Source organism: Silene latifolia, chromosome 11, assembly GCF_048544455.1.
Source record: "Silene latifolia isolate original U9 population chromosome 11, ASM4854445v1, whole genome shotgun sequence".
In the NCBI taxonomy this organism is placed as follows: domain Eukaryota; kingdom Viridiplantae; phylum Streptophyta; class Magnoliopsida; order Caryophyllales; family Caryophyllaceae; genus Silene; species Silene latifolia.
In genome coordinates, this window is record NC_133536.1 from 203294776 (window position 1) to 203312649 (window position 17874).

General features: G+C 36.6%; 1 protein-coding gene and 1 non-coding gene across 2 annotated transcripts; one reads left to right on the plus strand and one right to left on the minus strand.

Moving 5' to 3' along the window:
* The first annotated feature begins 6474 nt into the window (after positions 1–6474).
* On the plus strand, positions 6475–6548 carry TRNAN-GUU (transfer RNA asparagine (anticodon GUU)). Its single transcript has one exon. It is a non-coding gene; the product is annotated as a tRNA-Asn (tRNA).
* Positions 6549–7007: 459 nt separating this feature from the next.
* Positions 7008–11954, minus strand: LOC141612359 (GDSL esterase/lipase WDL1). Its single transcript, XM_074431114.1, has 6 exons — positions 11687–11954; positions 9199–9276; positions 8189–8329; positions 7970–8046; positions 7723–7872; positions 7008–7477 (listed from the first exon to the last, which is right to left on the minus strand). The coding sequence occupies exons 1-6, from the start codon at positions 11795–11797 to the stop codon at positions 7264–7266; spliced, it is 771 nt and encodes a 256-aa protein (XP_074287215.1). The 5' UTR covers positions 11798–11954; the 3' UTR covers positions 7008–7263.
* Between the last annotated feature and the right edge of the window lie 5920 nt (positions 11955–17874).

Sequence of the window (17874 nt, forward strand, 5' to 3'; positions counted from 1 at the left end):
ACAACAGACGGACTGATCCTCCTCAGGGATGACAATTTCGTACCCACTACCGAAGAAAAATGGCCCTCGAAAAACTTCTCGCCGGAACAACTGGCAAGCTTATGGGACCAAACACGGTCAAGGCGAACCTTACAGGCATCACCGTGATCCATGACGTACTGCCTCCCCTCACTAGGACGAGGCCTTTCCTCCTCCTCACCAAAATCATCACCAAAATCACCACAAGAATCTTCATCCTCCCATTCCTCCAGAATTTGAGGATCAACCTCAGGAGAAGGAGGCTTAGGACCCTCCGACACAGGCCCACTAGGTCCAGCATCGGCAGAAGACATGTTCACAACAAATTACTAGCAAAGAAAAGAAAAATTCGCTTGTTTACCTCAAAAGGAAAAAGTGCTAGCCGGATCAAAAACTCTGAAGATTGGAAGAAAAAGGAAGCCCTTGAGTTTAGCAAGACGAAAATTTTGGAGAAAATTTGAGAAAATGAAATTAGTGACCAAAATCACGGAAAAACGCCCTATTTATAGGAAAAAGCCCATAATGAAGGGCCAATCGAGCACGACCCATGAAGCAACGGCCAATCAACGAATGTACACGTGTCGAGCATGCAACCACGGAATGTCAATCGTCGCAACAGTTAAACGTCAATCAATGCAATAGTGACCAAGCGTCTTCAACACGCCCATTCACATCTCTTCAACTATTCATCTTCCTCAACAAATTCCTAGGTATCTGGTCTCCGCCGGCCACCTGATCAACCAAGCTAGGAAGCACCGGCCGGGGGCAATCAAAATCAACCGGCACTCTCAGCCTTGGTCTCGGCCAGCGTCATATTCTTTTCCACATCGAGTGCCCTTTACGCATCCATGTGGAGGGGGGATATGGTATACGGTACGGCCTAACAAGAGCCATGCCGATGCACAAGAAGAAGCCGATGCAGAAAATTTCTAAAAATTACTTGTGCAGAATACATGCTCAACGTACATCGAAGCCCATACCACGGCATAGACTACGCTGGGGGCAAATTGATGGGGCATATTCTGCACCGCTGACCAAGTCAACACACTGAGCAAGGTCAAAGATATCCACAGCAAGTCAACGACTTAGACAGCCTAGCCGATGCATCCCATCGGCCTGTCATCTGGGTCTCGGCATGACAACCTGCCAGCCGGGACACATATCCGCGTACTCATATCCAAGACCCCTCGGCGGTGAGTCAACATTGTCCGCCGGCCTGCCATAGGTCCCTCGGCCGAGGGGTAGATCAGTCTTTCCACCTGCTAGCCACTTGGCCACTTGGCCACTACGTGACAAAAGGTGAAGGTCTATAAATACTCCTCAACCTTCATTGAGGAAAGGATCCCACAATTATAACCTAAATACACTATTCATCTGGTAATATCTCCCTTATCTCTCTACAATACGCATCTAACCAAGTAACACAGCTTAATCCTTTAAGTTTACTGACTTGAGCGTCGGAGTGAGTACGCTTGGCACACAGCCAAGCCCTCAGTTCGTTCATTGTTGCAGGAGAGGCCGAGAGGGACGATAGGAGCAAGGAGGACTCAACTCAAGACATTATTCTACAAGCCACGGGTGGTAACTAATCACTGCTCTGGAATTACACCCGGAACAGATTTGATTTCCGTTCTTAGAAATACTCTATTGTTTTGTCAAAAAAAATAAAATAAAGAAACTTCAAAAAAGGGGAAGATTACATTCAAAATATGGGATTTTTTAAAATTAACGAAAATAAGTTTTAAATAAATGAAAATAATAATTTAAACATAATATAGGCAACGAAATAAAGTAAAAAGAATATTATTTAAAAACACATACTTACTTATATTTAATAATTTTATTTAAAAAAACAATACTCATTAGATCTATGATATTCACTAATAATTTTATAATTTATAAAAAAATAAAAAATCAACTTTTAGAAAAATAACCATCAGATCTATGAGAAATTGAATAGAAAAAAATTACAGAAACATGAACAAAAAATGAAACCAACATAGCTGATAGTGAGAGAGATTGACAATTAGGTAAACATTATCGAGTAAGAAGATAATATATTGTTTAAAGAATGAGGATTATAGAGAGAAATTATAGGGACTATGAATCCATGAGATTTACGAGAGATAAAGTTGAGACAGAAGTGAGAGAATGAGTTTGAGGGAGTGATATAATGACGGTGACTGGTGACGGTGTGTTTGAGAGAGCGAGGGAGAAAGAGGCAGGTGAAGTATGTTAGGTTAGCATTACTGATTTACTATATTACGTGAAGGTGGGGGCTTTGGCGATATGTACTGGGATTTTAATGGGTTAGTTTGAGGTTGTTTAAGCTTATTTTAATCATATTTAGATTTTGAGCCAACAGTTTGTTATTTAGCATATTTAGATTGACACGAATTATAGAGTAAGACGTATCACCCTGTGAGACTGTTTATTTCTACAAATAAACTATTTATCTAATACTAATAAGTAAGTTGTTTTTATATACAACGAAATCGTCTCACCGTGTAAAACCGTCTCATGTAATAACGACTGTATTAATGTTATTGTCTTTACTATATTCAATATTGTCGATTGATATTCTTACTTATAATTTTGTATATTTGAATTTCAATATTTCTACATTTTCTTCATTCATAATTTAATAATAACAATTGTTTAATAAGTAACCCCGTGCAATTTTTGCACGGGATTAAAACTAGTTGTTGTTACAATTTAGGGGTGAGCATGGGTCTCGGACCGGATCGAAGATCGAGAATGTGAATTTTGTCGACCGAACACCTGAAGTAAAAGTTCCGGTCTCAGTCCAGTCCGGTCTTAGACCTAAATGGACCGAAAGTTATTATTTGTCACTAAAAAGTATGCACTAATTAATTTTAGTTTCACCAAATCAAGCATAGTAAATACTCAAACTATCTTTTGATCTAAATAATCGTTAATATTGAGTTTGAAATGTCTTTCGAAAGTAAATTAGTAAACTATTTGAAAATTTATAAAGATTAACCTTAAAAAAATCTAAATCAGTCTTTTCGGTCCAGACCTAAAATAACCGGTCTTGCACCGGTCCGGACCGAAGACCAAAACCTACAAAATGTGGACCGAGGACCGGACCTAAAGCATTTCGGTCTGGTTTCGGTCCAGACCGAATGGTCCGATCCGATCCATTTTTTGGTCCGGACTTAAGGTTACTCATCCCTAATTGTACTTGTTGGCTTACTAATTTGAGAGATTATTGTATAATCACTATTGATTAATGATAAACTAAGTAATACGAGGTAAGTTAAAATTGGCATGGCCCATGTACGGTCCATATTAGCACGATATAGTATTGGCAAGACCCAACAAAGTACAACATGTCATGGGTCGTGGATCATGTTTGGGCCGAAGTTTGAGAATAAATATATTACTTAATCCAAGGACCACACTTATAATATAAAGAAATAAAATTAAAGTGGAGGAATTGTTTGGTCATGTCAAAGCACGACACAGAACGTCATGGATCGTGTCTAGGTTGTCATTTCCATTTCGCCGGCACAGCACAAAGCGAATTTTTCCGTTGAAGATATTTGTAAAACAGTTAAACAGGAAATACTAAAGATATATTTAAAAAGAGATGAGCATGATATTCTACCATCTACATCAAGTTAGCGACAGTATGTTTTGCCAACTCAAATTTATGCAGAGGGTGAAAACTGAGAAAGGCAGAAAAGATAAAGATATTTGAATCTATTTGGCCAATACAACAATTCAGTGATGCCTTTGGATTCTGATTTCACGAAGCTTTATTAGTGGCCTTTGCCTTATCATCTCATTTTACTCTCACCAAATCTTTTCAATATCACTTTTTTTTTTATAAGTCTTCTTTAAAACGGATATATAAATGTCCGTTTAAAAAAACTGGATTAAATAACACATTATTTGTATAAATGAGATAAATCTTTTACCAATTTCAATGCATTTCTTTCTATCTTATGTGTAATACTTTACCCGTATTATGATTAAAACGAATATATCCGTCTTAAATGAGAATTTGTGCTTTTCTTATGATTCTCCTTTGACACTTTGCATCAAATACAACGCCAACACCTATGTGCTCCTAATTTTATGTTGTTATCATCTACTTCACAAGCAAGACGCTTTGCATCTACTTATCCATACTACATTAGTACCACTCAATTAAATCCAAAGATTATTTGCAGTTGTTATTATTATTGGAAAGTGTTAATTTTCCACACCGCAATGGAAAGAACTAACCAACAAGTAAACTATAAAAATAAAGAACTATAAACAATAATAAAATAATACGGTATTTAGGATAAAATCTAGGCCGAAACTCTCCAATGCAGAGGTCAATCCACAAGTCAAATCGACTATAATCCACTATAAAAATAGTAGTAATACAACATAACCATCCCGAATAAAAACTAATTAGGAACCCATGATAATTAAATATAACAACCTCTAGACCTCCGGTAATATTGGTAAAATCCCACCAATAATACCCCTAGAGTAACCCCTCAATTATTGTTTTTAGAACGCCTGTTGCACTACCTCTCACACCCTCAAACTCTGCATTTGTAGTCACCTTGTTTGATACAGTATGTATTTTGTGAGATTGATATTATTGTTTTCGAAATAAAATACATCCTCTATAGTATAGGAGAACCTATGGAATATGGTTCATGTACTAACGTCTATAATAAGACATTACTTACATTAGTCCCCTCTATAGTATGAGGAAGTCCAGTCTTACTGTCAAAAAAAAAAAAAAAAACTTTAATGTGACTTATATAACATTAATCGGTAATCCTTAAAATATGCTCCCGCCTAGTAAAAACTTATTCTTAAACTAAACTAATTCGGTTTAATATTCTAATATACTCCTATTAATTAAGACTAGAATTGGTGCCCGGCTTCGCCCGGGCTACCTCTACTTACCATTATTATTTTTTTTCATTAAATAAATTACTTAAAGTTGCATAACCCATAAATTTATCATTAATATATTTTTTATAACATATCCTAAAATTATGATGAAATAAATTTTGAGACAAATTCACTACTCCCGCTATTAATATTTTACACATATTAAATGAAACAATAGTAATAAGATTTCACTACTTGCATGTAATCATTATTACTTTCACTACTCCCGCCGTAATTATTGTTACTGTCACTACTGCCGCATTAATATTGATAATTTCACTACTCCCGCCGTGATTATTGTTACTTTCACTATTACCGCATTAATATTGATTATTTCACTACTCCCGTTGTTGTTTCTACCACGTTCACTAATCTCGCCGATAATATTGTTACTTTTACTATTCAAATGAGTAATTACTATCATATAACTATATCCAATGTTACTACAATTCTTTTCTTTATTGACGAAATTACTTTTACTACTTACGCATGCAATTTTAAGAGGGTTATATATTTATATAAATACTCCGTATATTACATATATGCATTAAATCAAATCGAAAGAATTATGCAATATTATATATTATGGAATCTAACTTGAATTATTTATAAACCACTTATTATATTTTTGTATGTTTAATAATTAACATCTCTATACATCTAATAAACTATAAAGTTTAATAAAATTGCATAGATTTTAAATTTAATATATAATTTTATCATGATAATAATTAATACCATAAGTGTGCATGTTTATACTAATAAAATATTTTACTTTAAGGAAATTGACCATCTTATAGTCTTCTATAAATATTTAGGAAAATTACCAAACATCTTCTTTTTTTTAGTCTCCTTGAAATTGACCATCTTAATTAATTATTTTATTTTAAGGAAATTGACCATGTTTTAGTTTCTTACAAATGTTTAGGAAAATTACCAAGCTTCTATATAATTTAATTTTATCTCAAACTATATAATAGTTGCATTGAGATCCCTTAATTGGGTCCATCACACGGTGTTATTGATCTAAAACTATATAGTATAATTAATTTGTATAACTTTCTTTAATTACATTGAAGTCCCTTGGTTTCTGGATTTAATATATAGTATTGATTGATAACTTTTTCCTCCTACAATAGAATTCTAATATTACATACGATCGTTTCAATAAAGATATCAATTATTATGAAGAATTTTCTCACTGTGTTATGCCAAATTACCATTTACCTAACACACTTATGTCATTGCTTAAACTTTTTAGGATTAATAAGATAAATGATAAATGATAAGTCGAAGATTTCCATGATAGATAACATTTCTAACATAAAAACACATAGAGCTAATAATAAAATAAAAATAATGTTACATCTTAGCATACCTAGGAGATCTAAGCCCTTAAAAGTGGAGGACAACTCAATTTGCATTAGAATAGTGAGTAGTGACCACCAAAAAATAAAGCAAGGATTCTTGTAAATTATGCGCTTTAAATAATCGGGATTTAAATGACCTAGGTGAAACATTTAGCAAATAGCTGGAATAGCTCAGTTGGTTAGAGCGTGTGGCTGTTAACCACAAGGTCGGAGGTTCAAGCCCTCCTTCTAGCGAAAATCTTTTCCATTTTTTTTTACTGCTTTAATTGAGGTCATTTTAAACGTCGTTTATGCAGTAAAATCCCCATGCCACCAAATTTGTTGTTCACTATAAATTCCGTGAAGATGGTAGAGTCACTTTATGTCCCCTACCTTTCTATTCACAAATCACAATTTTAGCCAAGGTGACAACTTGTAAAGCTAGATACATATTCATTTCTGATAATTTGAGATGTTTTACAATCGATTAAAATAATGTTGTTAGAGGTATCGAGTTGGTGGTATCTTTATATCACCTTGACATAAGGAGCCTATATGAATGAATAGGCTTCATAAGATCATTTCATGTGTCTAGTTTTAAGCTTATAGGTCTCACCGACCAAACACGATATCTTCCCCCCTCGTATTGTAAAATACCAAACAATTTTATTTAATATAAAAATAAATATCCATATTTAACAAAAGCAGTTGTTAGAATCCTCATTATCAGTAGAGGCCATAATGGCGATTATGTAACTTAAAAGCGAATTTCAATGTCGATAACTGTTTATGAACCGCTACATCATTAAATAAACACCTAACACAGATGCCCTAACCTTCTTGTGCATTAACAGAAGATCTAACAATAAGCTAAGGATGATCAGTAACCAGACTAGGCCATGTTTCCAGAGGCAAACACGCAGCAAAATTCGTCATTTTTAAGACCCATTTCTAGCAGTTATCTGAGAAATCATTCCCACTGTATTTTTCTATGGAAACTCCAGTCTGAGGGATTGAATGTGCGCTTCCCGTCAGATAATACAAGATCATAAGGGGAGTCCTCAGAAAACTCAGTTGGCATGGATTTCCAGTGTAAACTTGGCTCCCACTCGGCTTCTTTAAGCGTCTTGAGTATCTCTTCTGTCACTATTTGGCTTCCTTCTGCAGATAAATGGATTCCATCTCTGGCAACAAAATGACAGAGAAATTCAGAAATTCAGCGAACCTTGCAAGCAACAAGTGTTAAATTCCTTCGAGTAGCAAGACTGTTTGCATTTCTTATATGAAAAAACTGAGGGACATTATATTTAATGTTCTGTGAAATTGTATTGACGATAATCTGAAACTAATACATTACATTGGTAGCTGAAAGCCTCTGTTAATGACAGAGTACTTTTGAATAAGGGAAAGTAAAATTAAGAGAACTTACGTAAAAACAGATGTCAACCAATCGTCCCTCTTCTGCATTGCAGTCCAAAGATCGATAACTTTGAGATCCATTTCCCTGCATAGCTCAATAAGAGCTTCGGAATACTTCCCGCAGATTTCATTGGTTCGAACTAGATCTGAGAGGAACTGACTGGTTTAACAGACATACATATTGCAGAATTAGCATTTTGATTTTTTTTCTGAAATTAACAACGGAAAAAAAAAGAGAAGGTGCAGAGGAGGAGAACCTTTGGTTTTTTTTTATTAAGGCCTCATCCACTGGGGGAGTGCTAAGAAAAACGATTCGTGTAGTATCTGAAAGATCCTACACATTGGGAAATTAGGTTAGGCTTTTGATCCATATACACATATACAACCTAATAATCCCGGTGTCTCCAATCAACACAAGATAGACATTGCTATGACTTGGTTCTAACTTCTAATATAGCATATTAGCATACACGCACCTTGAGATAAGTAGCAATCATTCTCATGTTCTCAACATATTCAGGAAGAGGCACATGCGGGCCAAGGCCAGATGGGTGAGCTCCCATCGAATCATTTCCTCCAAAGTAGACTATGATTAATGATGGCTGAAGAGCAGCATCCTAAAATCAATATATACAATGGAGTTAATCATAGCTAGTTAGCTTCCATGGCAACAAAAAGCATGTACCGCATGAAGTTACACCAGCAAGTGTAGAAAGGAACTAGGAAAACACTGTGATCACATTGCACTTAACACGAGTCTGGGTAGCTCACATACAAGGATCTTGTTGAAATCCTTTAAAAAAATCCATTTAGTGAGGCCTCGACAATCCTCACTACAACCTTTTTTAACTGACTACAAAACTCAACATTGTGGAGTTTCAAAGTGCACAAAACCCCATCTCTAGTTCTATACTAGCGAAATAGCTTCTGCAATGGGCATCTGCCTAAGTAAACACCACAGCCTCTATTTCCTATAGCATTAAAGCTTCTCATAAAAATAGAAGGGTAAAGATGAGTAATCTAGTAGCTAACACAGTCTCAGGGTAAATTTGTCAAAGGGTTTAGACTCGAATCCCATATCCAATATGCGTACCAAGATAAAGGCGTGACATGCTGTTCTGGACCATGTCAACAGCGTAGACTCAACTGACCAAGAATTCTTCAGTTTGTCCTGCCTCATTTCGTAATACACTAGTTACAGCTTCCTATTTCCCATTATGATCAAATCTGATCTTCTGCTAAAAAAGTAGCTGTGTCTGATAAACATTACTCCCTATATCCATGAGTAACTTTATGGTTTATGCTCGGGCGTCCATGAACAAACTTCCTACTTCGAATCATTCCCTTTTCCTATGGTGGTCATTATCGTCTGTGGCTTTGCACTTTTCTTCAACTTGCATTTATATCCACTTCTTCACATGTTTTCGAAACTTTATGCAAAACATTAAAAGCAAACTAGGAAGCGTAAATTGGAGTATATTCATACCTTTGGAAACACTTTTTCAAGGACTGCCAATGCCCGGCGAGAGTTCCAGCCACTGTATCCTCGCACAAGTATGTCTGCCTGGTCATATCAGGAGGCAACATGTCATTATAAGGCCGAAAATAGAAAACACGCATTTTTCCCAGCAATACATAAAACAAGAGACATGATGAATTAGAGAAGGAAAATAAAGATGGGAAATTTAAAAAGATAAATGGAATATACTAGGAACCACAAGTAATACAGTTTCATAAGAACATAAGCTAACTTAAAGGCCTCTTCATATATCACACATCACATGGCAAATCACAAAGGTGTTGTTTCTCATAAAGTAGTGAGAGCATCGGTGCAGTGAAGATAGAAGCAGGTTAACCTAATGCTAAGACTTAAAATGCTAAAACAGTTTTGGCTGCTACATTTCTGAACATACAGATATAACCTCAGTCAGCTCAAAGTCAATTCTACAACTGATAACAAAACAAGTCATCTCGCAAAAGACATTTCTAACAGGTATACCATAAGCAATCACTGACTTCTAGTGTAAAGGACCTCAATGGCATGTACTTTAGAAAAAGCTAGCAATAAGTAATCCCTAAAAAATGTTACTACTTTGGAATAAGTGGGACTACTTAATAAACGGTGAAGATGAACTTTTGGTCAGCGAATATAAAGCCACTTTCGTATAAATTAACCATTTAGCAAGTGGTTTGCTGCATCTCTAACCTGTCCACAAATTCTTCTACGAACGTTATAATTTGAGCATGATATCATCAAAGAATACTCGGCAGCTTTTTTTTTTTCAGCAGTTATAAATTGACATTTAAAGCTGATTAAAGCAAGTTCATGCCTGTACTGCCTTAAACGATAATGACATTTCAACTCTGGAAATAGTTCCACCAACCTACTGCTGTGAACAAAATATAGTTTATCCTTGAGAGTTATCTGAAAGGAAGGGGAGGGAAAGGGAGGTGAACAAATTCCCTTAGGTTAGCAAGTTGAGTTGGAGGGATAGGAGAAGGTTCCATTTCACCTTCTATAAGTCCAACAAAAATCCTTCCGACATTGGAAAGGTTTGTTTGAAAGACGTCATCTTCCTTCCCTCCCCTGCCCTTCCCTCCTCAACGTGTAACCCCGTGGTAGAAAAACAAGAAATCCATTACACTGCGCAGCATTTCATTGTTCACAACAACACAAGGTCAAAGAGCTTAAACGCTGCACATACAACTCCTACAACCTATTTTCATCCACACTACTCTCGAGATTGTTAGAACTGTCCGTATGAAAATGATCTCTTCAAAGCTTAGACATTTAACTTTACACTTTGAATTGGGTTACGAAAAAATTAAGTTGTTTCTTGTTGTATTGCACTTCCATGATTCATACACAGCTTACTAATTGGTTTCTTGCTACTTGAGAAATGGTCCCTAGTCCTTGCAATTGCTCAATTCCCCCGTCTAACTCAGCATTTTAGTTCATAATTTTAAGTACATTGGTGTCAATTTAAAAGCAAGTTTTCCACTTTCTTCCATTTCCACCAAAATGTGTAATGACTCCGCCTATAATTGGGTAAAGAGTCGAATGTATGTCATTATGCAAGTGTCGAAAAGGCGATCTTTTTGTAGGGGCCATAATTAAAAGCAAAATCACAAAGGAAAAACCAAGTCATCATCATATAATCCTAAACTAAAACAAAAAGAACTAATACTCCTTCGTCTCCAACCTCCAACCACCAAACTGCATGTATACATCAGCCAATTTAAAAAAACTTCACACAGTGGCAGCTGCAGTATTTGAAATTAGGAGGCGAAAATTGAATACTCCTTCGTCTCAATCATGTATTTACCTTTTACTATATTATTTGTGAAGAGTATTTTAGTCAACGGTAAACAAATGATTGACACGAAGGGAGTAGAATAAAGTAAACTAGAAATTAATCAGGAATTTTAATTAAAAGTTCCAAAATTTTCCTTGTCCAAAGGAACGACAGCTCCTCCAACGGTGGAGCGAGGGGGGTTAGCAGGGGTACTCGCCCCGGCTCAAAAATGAAAAGTTTGAAATTTCTAGTTAAAATTTCAAGAAATTTCCAACTTTCCCTTATGACATTACTCATTCGCCTCTCTTACGACAAATCCTGGCTCCGCCACTGCTCCAACCCTTTTATTTCTAACATTGACTCTACACTTATACTGATATACAACTATACGCAAACTTCGACAAAAAAGCAATGCTAACGACCTTCTCTTTCGGGTCTTCTATCCTCACAGACAAATAAATACCATATGCAAGTGGCTACCATGAGTATTAATTATCAGTTTGTGGAAAAAGGGAGAAGACCCGAAAGAGACTGTCTATAGCATTACTCTCGACAATATATCACATTCAGTTCCTAATAATCAAATACTACTCCAAATACATAAGCAAAACCCTACTTTAACCAAATGCATCAAAAAATTAAAAAAAAAAAAAAAAACTGTAGAAAAATGTAGTAAACCTTTCGAGCATAAATATCGGCGAGGTTGGCGCCCCAGCCGCCATTACTGAAGCTAAACTGTACTATTGATGACCCGAATAACACAAATTGTGGTCTGGATGGTCCGACCATATTTTTGTAGCAGTGTTGTAATTTGATGGAGAATATTATATTATTATTATTATTATTATGTGTGCTGTGCAACTTCAAGGGTAGATAGATTTCTTATAATGAAACCATGATTGAGTGTGAGAGCAGTTGGGGTGGGGTAGTTTGGTTTTATACTTTCGTCACAACATAATTGTGGGTCGCTATTTATTATGAGAAATTTGGTGGTATACCAAACTAGACCTGGCCATGGGCCAGGTCAAGGCCGAGCCGGGCTTCTTTGGTCGAGTCCTGAATCAGCCTATTGGATTGTGCTGGCTTCATGGATTCGGTAAGGGCCACATATGTTTGTTGTGGCCGGCTAACCCGGCACGTTAGGCAGGCTAAAACGGGTATGGCTTTCGAAAGTGAGCCTTAAGCTAGCCCGTATAGATGGCGGGCAAGCACATGACTTAAGTGTGCAGGGCGGGCCACTAAAAGAGGGCCTAGCAGCATGTACGGGTCAAGCTGGGTCGGGTTGTTTGCCACCACTATATTAAACCTAATAGTTATACGAGTATGTCACTGTGGGAGTGTCGGTCTAGAAGTTACTATACATCTGGTTAATATAAAATATAGATTATAATGCTCTATAATTGCGAGACACGTAGTATATATACAATGATCTTATATAAGACTAACTCGTATCAAAGAGTTAATAATTAAGATGTGGGTATGCTAAACACTAAGTCGTAGGTTTGATTACTCTTTCTTCCAATTTCCTAATCCCTTAAACATAAATGCACCTACTAATCCCTTAACTCCACCACTGCTTATGTATCACACTATTAACCTATGTATATTGATCAATTTGAATCCAAGTGATAAATCACACCACCTAGTTAACTCACAAGTCACAATATATAAGGTATTTGTACAACAATAAGGTCATTTTACCATGTGACACTATTACAAAATAACATTAGTCAATTAGTCATGCAATGTGGTCAACAATCTTATGACCATTTGTGTTTGAAAAGTGAAGGACAATCAATATATTTGAAACTTCGAAGGGGTAATAAATGGAGCGTATAGAATATGGTTACAATGTGGCCGGTTATGGTTGAAAATTAAAAGCCAGGCCAAATCCTACACCTATATAGAGTATACACCTTTCTCCATTACTAGCAAGTACTACCAACGTCGCAATAAACACATGCACTGCTTATGCCAAATTCTTATTATAGACGGATACCATTTTCTCTCACAAAATACCCATTTGCCATAAAGTGGGAAGCACATGGGGGGTGCCCCACCTTATCCCCCCTATCCGTTTTATTAGAGGTCTTTACCTGTTTATACGCCCCACCCGTCTATACCAAGACCTATTGACTGCTTATTACTCCGCATTTAGTCATACATTTTTAATTACCCGTTTCGCGCTAGTTAATTCTTATCTAATTTCGTTTTGGACGTATTACTTAATTATTATTTATTTCTATTTTTTTTTTTAAGTTTTATACGAGTGAACATGTGAGAGAACTCTCTAATTTATCGTTGTTTTCTCTCATTTTCTATCATTCCTTGATCTTTGTGCCCGGTGACGAACCCAGAATTTCTTATTAGGGAGTGAAAATTTTCAACAGGGGCAAACGAGTAACTTTAACAGGTAAATTTGAGAAAAGTTCGGAAAATTAACTAAAAACTTCGGATTTTTTCATTTTCGGCGGGGGAGAGCGTCTATGCTAACTCACACCCCCCCTCGTTCCACCACTATTTGTGCCAAAACGAATAGATAACAAATAACTAAGACGGAAGAGGTATAAATTAAATTAACTTCTCCTACTTGACTGTCCTTTTCTTAGTGTTGTTTCTTATGAGGTAGGTGTCTGGTACTTGCACTTTTTACGCTTTACATATTCCCCACCCTTTTGGGGAAATAATGTCCTCCTATTGTATTAGCTCAACGATTACCAAACCATCATTATTAGGGGTAGACTTATAATTGGACTCCGTCATCTCTAACTTACTAATTCCGTCCATGGTTACACATATCACGTGTGAATTAAAGGGGTTGAACGGTTTGTTGTCTAGTGTGGGCATTGAGCATCCTATGGCTACTATATCGATATCTTGTGATAGTCGGTCTGCCTTGTATATTGCTCAAAATCCCGTCTTCCATACCAAGGATATTGAGATCAATTGCCATTATTAGACTTGTATATTTGTAGTTTTGTGGGTTTGATATATGTGTAACCCTAAGGGCCTACGTTGTTATAACCAATGAGAAAGTAAGTCGTTATTTCGTGCTAATACATAGTACTCCATATCTCTTAGCATTTAGTTGGGTGTATATGATAACCAAATGAACGTATTGTATAACATATTAATAAAACTATACGCACACAAGGTGGTGTAACAACAGGTTTTCAGATGGCGGATATGACCATTTTTCTTTTTTTTGGTTGACGAGGGGATTCTCAAAACCGACAACCACTATCTTTTTATAAGATGCGCACTGGGGTCTGGGTAAACCCGTATATACTTGATAGATTGAAACATGGAAGCTAATAAGCTATGTATATCAGGTTTGACCACCCTTTTTACAAGGTGATATAATCTCGAAATTTAATAATCAAAGAAAAAAAGATGAGGTGTAGGGAAGGATGAGCCATGAATTTGCAGACAAGAACAATTGATAAGTCATAAATATAAGTTTGAAGACAAACTCTGGCACCGCAATCCAACTACTTTAGAGGACGATGACTTCATGGTTGTTAGAATCAAATGAAATCGATCTACTTATATTTGTTGCATTGAAGCTCATGCATCGCCTTTTACTGGTTTACTGTCACACCATGTCACCCTACAATTTGGAACACAGCACTAACACATACAAGCTGTCAATTTTTATGCACAACTATGCAAATTAATTGCGCATTCAACTTCAATGTGGTTGTCAATTTCTCATATAAGTACTAAGAATAGTTTTTGCATTGATTTACGATGGCCTTACTTATATTATATGAGAGCATTTTATTGAATGAGGAGATGTAAAAGTGAAGTATCCCGAGCACACGAGATAATAATACAAATCATCTTAGAAGCAATGTCGGAGCCAGAATTTGAATTTAGGGGTGGCGAAAATTTTTAAGGGGGAGGAACGGTTAACTATGTAAGGTACACTCGAAAAAAGCCCTACTAGCCTCCCCCACCCCTAGAAGGAACATATTACGATAATGACACGATAATAATTTTTTTTTTTTTTTTTGAGAAAAGATCATTATCATTAATAAAAAGTCATACGACATCTACAACATATGTCAAGCTCAATCGGATACAAATCGATTACAACCATAAGAAATAAATTCTCGTTCAAAGAATGAAACACTGCAACAGAGTCTCTATCATCGATTCGCCGCAAAAGGCTTTCATCCATAAGAGGGTCTCTGAATCTTCCTTGACGAGTATCCATTTCTTCTGGCGTGATTGATTGTAGCCATGAATTGACGAGTATCCATTTCTTCTGACGTGATTGATTGTAGCCATGAATCGGACAAAATATGTAAAACCATGATCTATAACAACGTTGATCTTCTGCTGACTTATTAGAAAAATGCAAACGAACCAGAAAACGAAAGCTCTCAAACTGAGAGAAGGACACCACCGATAGACGGGGACAGAGCCCTCGGAAAGAGAGACGAAACAAAAACGAAAGCGAAAATTAAACAAAAACATAAAGGAAACAAAGCGGAACACAGGAAAAAAAACGGAAGTCACCGCCTCCCTACCAACCCACAAGACCGCCAGATCCAAGCACCACCCTGCCACACCACCTCAACAAACTCGTTCGATAAGACCCGAAGAGCCCACATACACCACGCAGACCGAGAGGGATGAGCAGACCCGTACGATTCAGAACCGGGTGTGGGTAAGAAAGGGGAGGAGGGTTAATCGGAAGAGAGGAGACGGGTCGCCGGAGAAAGGTCTTGAGAGACCCCATCCCCGGCGACATGGTAGGGGGTTGATGGGTGGCGGTGGGAGGAAGGAGGAGAACGGCGGCAACAAAAGGGGAGGATTTAGGGTTTTGTTTTTTCAGAGAGAAGAAAAATATAGAATTGCTAGATGATATCTATCTACGATGGGTAGAGCATTATTATTAAAAACATGTTGCACTTGGAACCATGACTTTCTTAGAATTGCTAGATGATGAGGAGACTGTTTTTGACACGATAATAATTTCTGGCTTACCTTTCTCATTAGCATAATCACATACTTATACAATAATAGTTGGGCTTAGCCCATACGGCGGCCATCACAATATAGCTAATAACCCTCTTTAAGTGGGAGCATACGAATTTGTAAGGCCCAACTTGCCAACTAAATTACAAAATTGAGTGAGTAAAAACATTGGCCAACTAATTAAGCCTCAGTACGGAACATGGGAAGGGGGCAACAACCCCGTCCTGGATAGCATTACGAATAACAGTAGGTCTTATGAGAGATCGTCTTCCCTAGTGAATTAATTTAAGTGTGCTTGGTCTCTTAAAATACTGGATTTTTCGCAAGATACAAAGCAGTTGGCTATCACAATCTTGCTTGTGACGGTCACTATCCGTCACAAGCTTGCGACGGATAGTGACCCTCTCACAATATGCAAGTGGGAGGGCAAGTGAGGCGCTCCATATTCGTCCCACTTGCTCTCTCACCCCACTTGCAATTATGTGAGAGAGCCACTATCCGTCACAAGCTTATGTCTAATATGGGTATTAGACATAAATCGTTAATTAACGAGTAAGAAAAACTAGTTTCGGGGGAGATATACGGTGGTGATTGGGGAGTATACGTGAAAGTTTGGGGGTTATTTGTAAAAATGCAAATACATGGTAGTTATTTGTAAAAATACGCGAATAAAACGGTGGTTATTTGTAATTTTTCCTTTTAGAATAAGTTTATTTCATAGAAATAATTCATCCTATGGATGACCTGAATTCATTCTATGGATGACCTGCTTAAATTACTCCATCCTTTAAGTAATCCGAATTTAATCCCTCATATCCCTCCTCTTTTCCCAGAACACACTAGAGTAACCGACAACCTAAACAACAGGTTATCTTATGTTTTTAAGGGTTAATAAACACCTTAATTATTTACAAGAATAATCCAAACTATGAGTGACCTTCTTATAATACTCCCAAGTCCCAACTATATTTAATCTCATAATAATCTGAACTATTAACACTTCTTCTGTGGTCACTCCTCCGGCGCCAACTCCCTCTATTCTCATGTCCCCTTTTCTCTTATTCTCTCAATTCCAACCTTATCAATGGCGACCCAACCCAAGCGTCCTAACCTGCATAACAAACTGAAGATGTAAAATCAATCCAAAATAATCAAAACTCGAATCAAAACCAAAATGTCATTATCCACATCAACAACAACATCACCCTCTTCGATCACCTCTCCAAAAACTCTACCTTCAAAGACCCCACCACACCGCAACCACCAAACCAAAACGACGACAACAACAACAATCATTTAGCCACCTTCTCCGGAGTCCCAATATTCTCCCTATTCCTATTCCCAACATTCTCATCAACTCAATTCTCATCACAAGCACTCTCTTCTGCCACCGTCGTCTCAAATTACCGAACGTGATGGTGATTGGATGGTTAAAAATGCATGATGGTGATAGGAGAGATAAAGGATAGAGTAATTTAAGCAGGTCACCCATATGATGAATTATTTCTATGAAATATTAGTGGTCACATCATTTTTCACCTGTTATAGCAAGGTCAAAAAAACAAGCAAGTTTGTTCCGCGAAGGAATTGGGGATATGAGGGATTAAATTCGAATTACTTAATGGATGAATTAATTTAAGCAGGTCACCCATGGAATGGATTATTCCTATGAAATAACCCTTTAGTATAATATTTCATTAATTTTCATTTTTCACCTCAATAATTTGTATTTAAATTCGAGAAAACGAGTTTATCTCAAATAAAAAGAATTGAGTAATTCCATGAAATGTGTGTATTTATTAAAAAAAAAAAAAATAGTTACCTCACATCTAATAATTTCATTTTATAAATTTTCTTAAATTCTTTTAGTAAATTCTTTT

Excerpts from the sequence above, each read along its gene's own strand:
- LOC141612359 (XM_074431114.1), bottom strand. The coding sequence starts at position 11,797 with ATGGTCGGACCATCCAGACCACAATTTGTGTTATTCGGGTCATCAATA. Across the intron at positions 8,047-8,188 it reads TGATTGCTACTTATCTCAAG|GATCTTTCAGATACTACACG; the intron begins GTGCGTGTATGC and ends CCCAATGTGTAG. Across the intron at positions 7,873-7,969 it reads TTAATAAAAAAAAACCAAAG|TCAGTTCCTCTCAGATCTAG; the intron begins GTTCTCCTCCTC and ends CTGTTAAACCAG.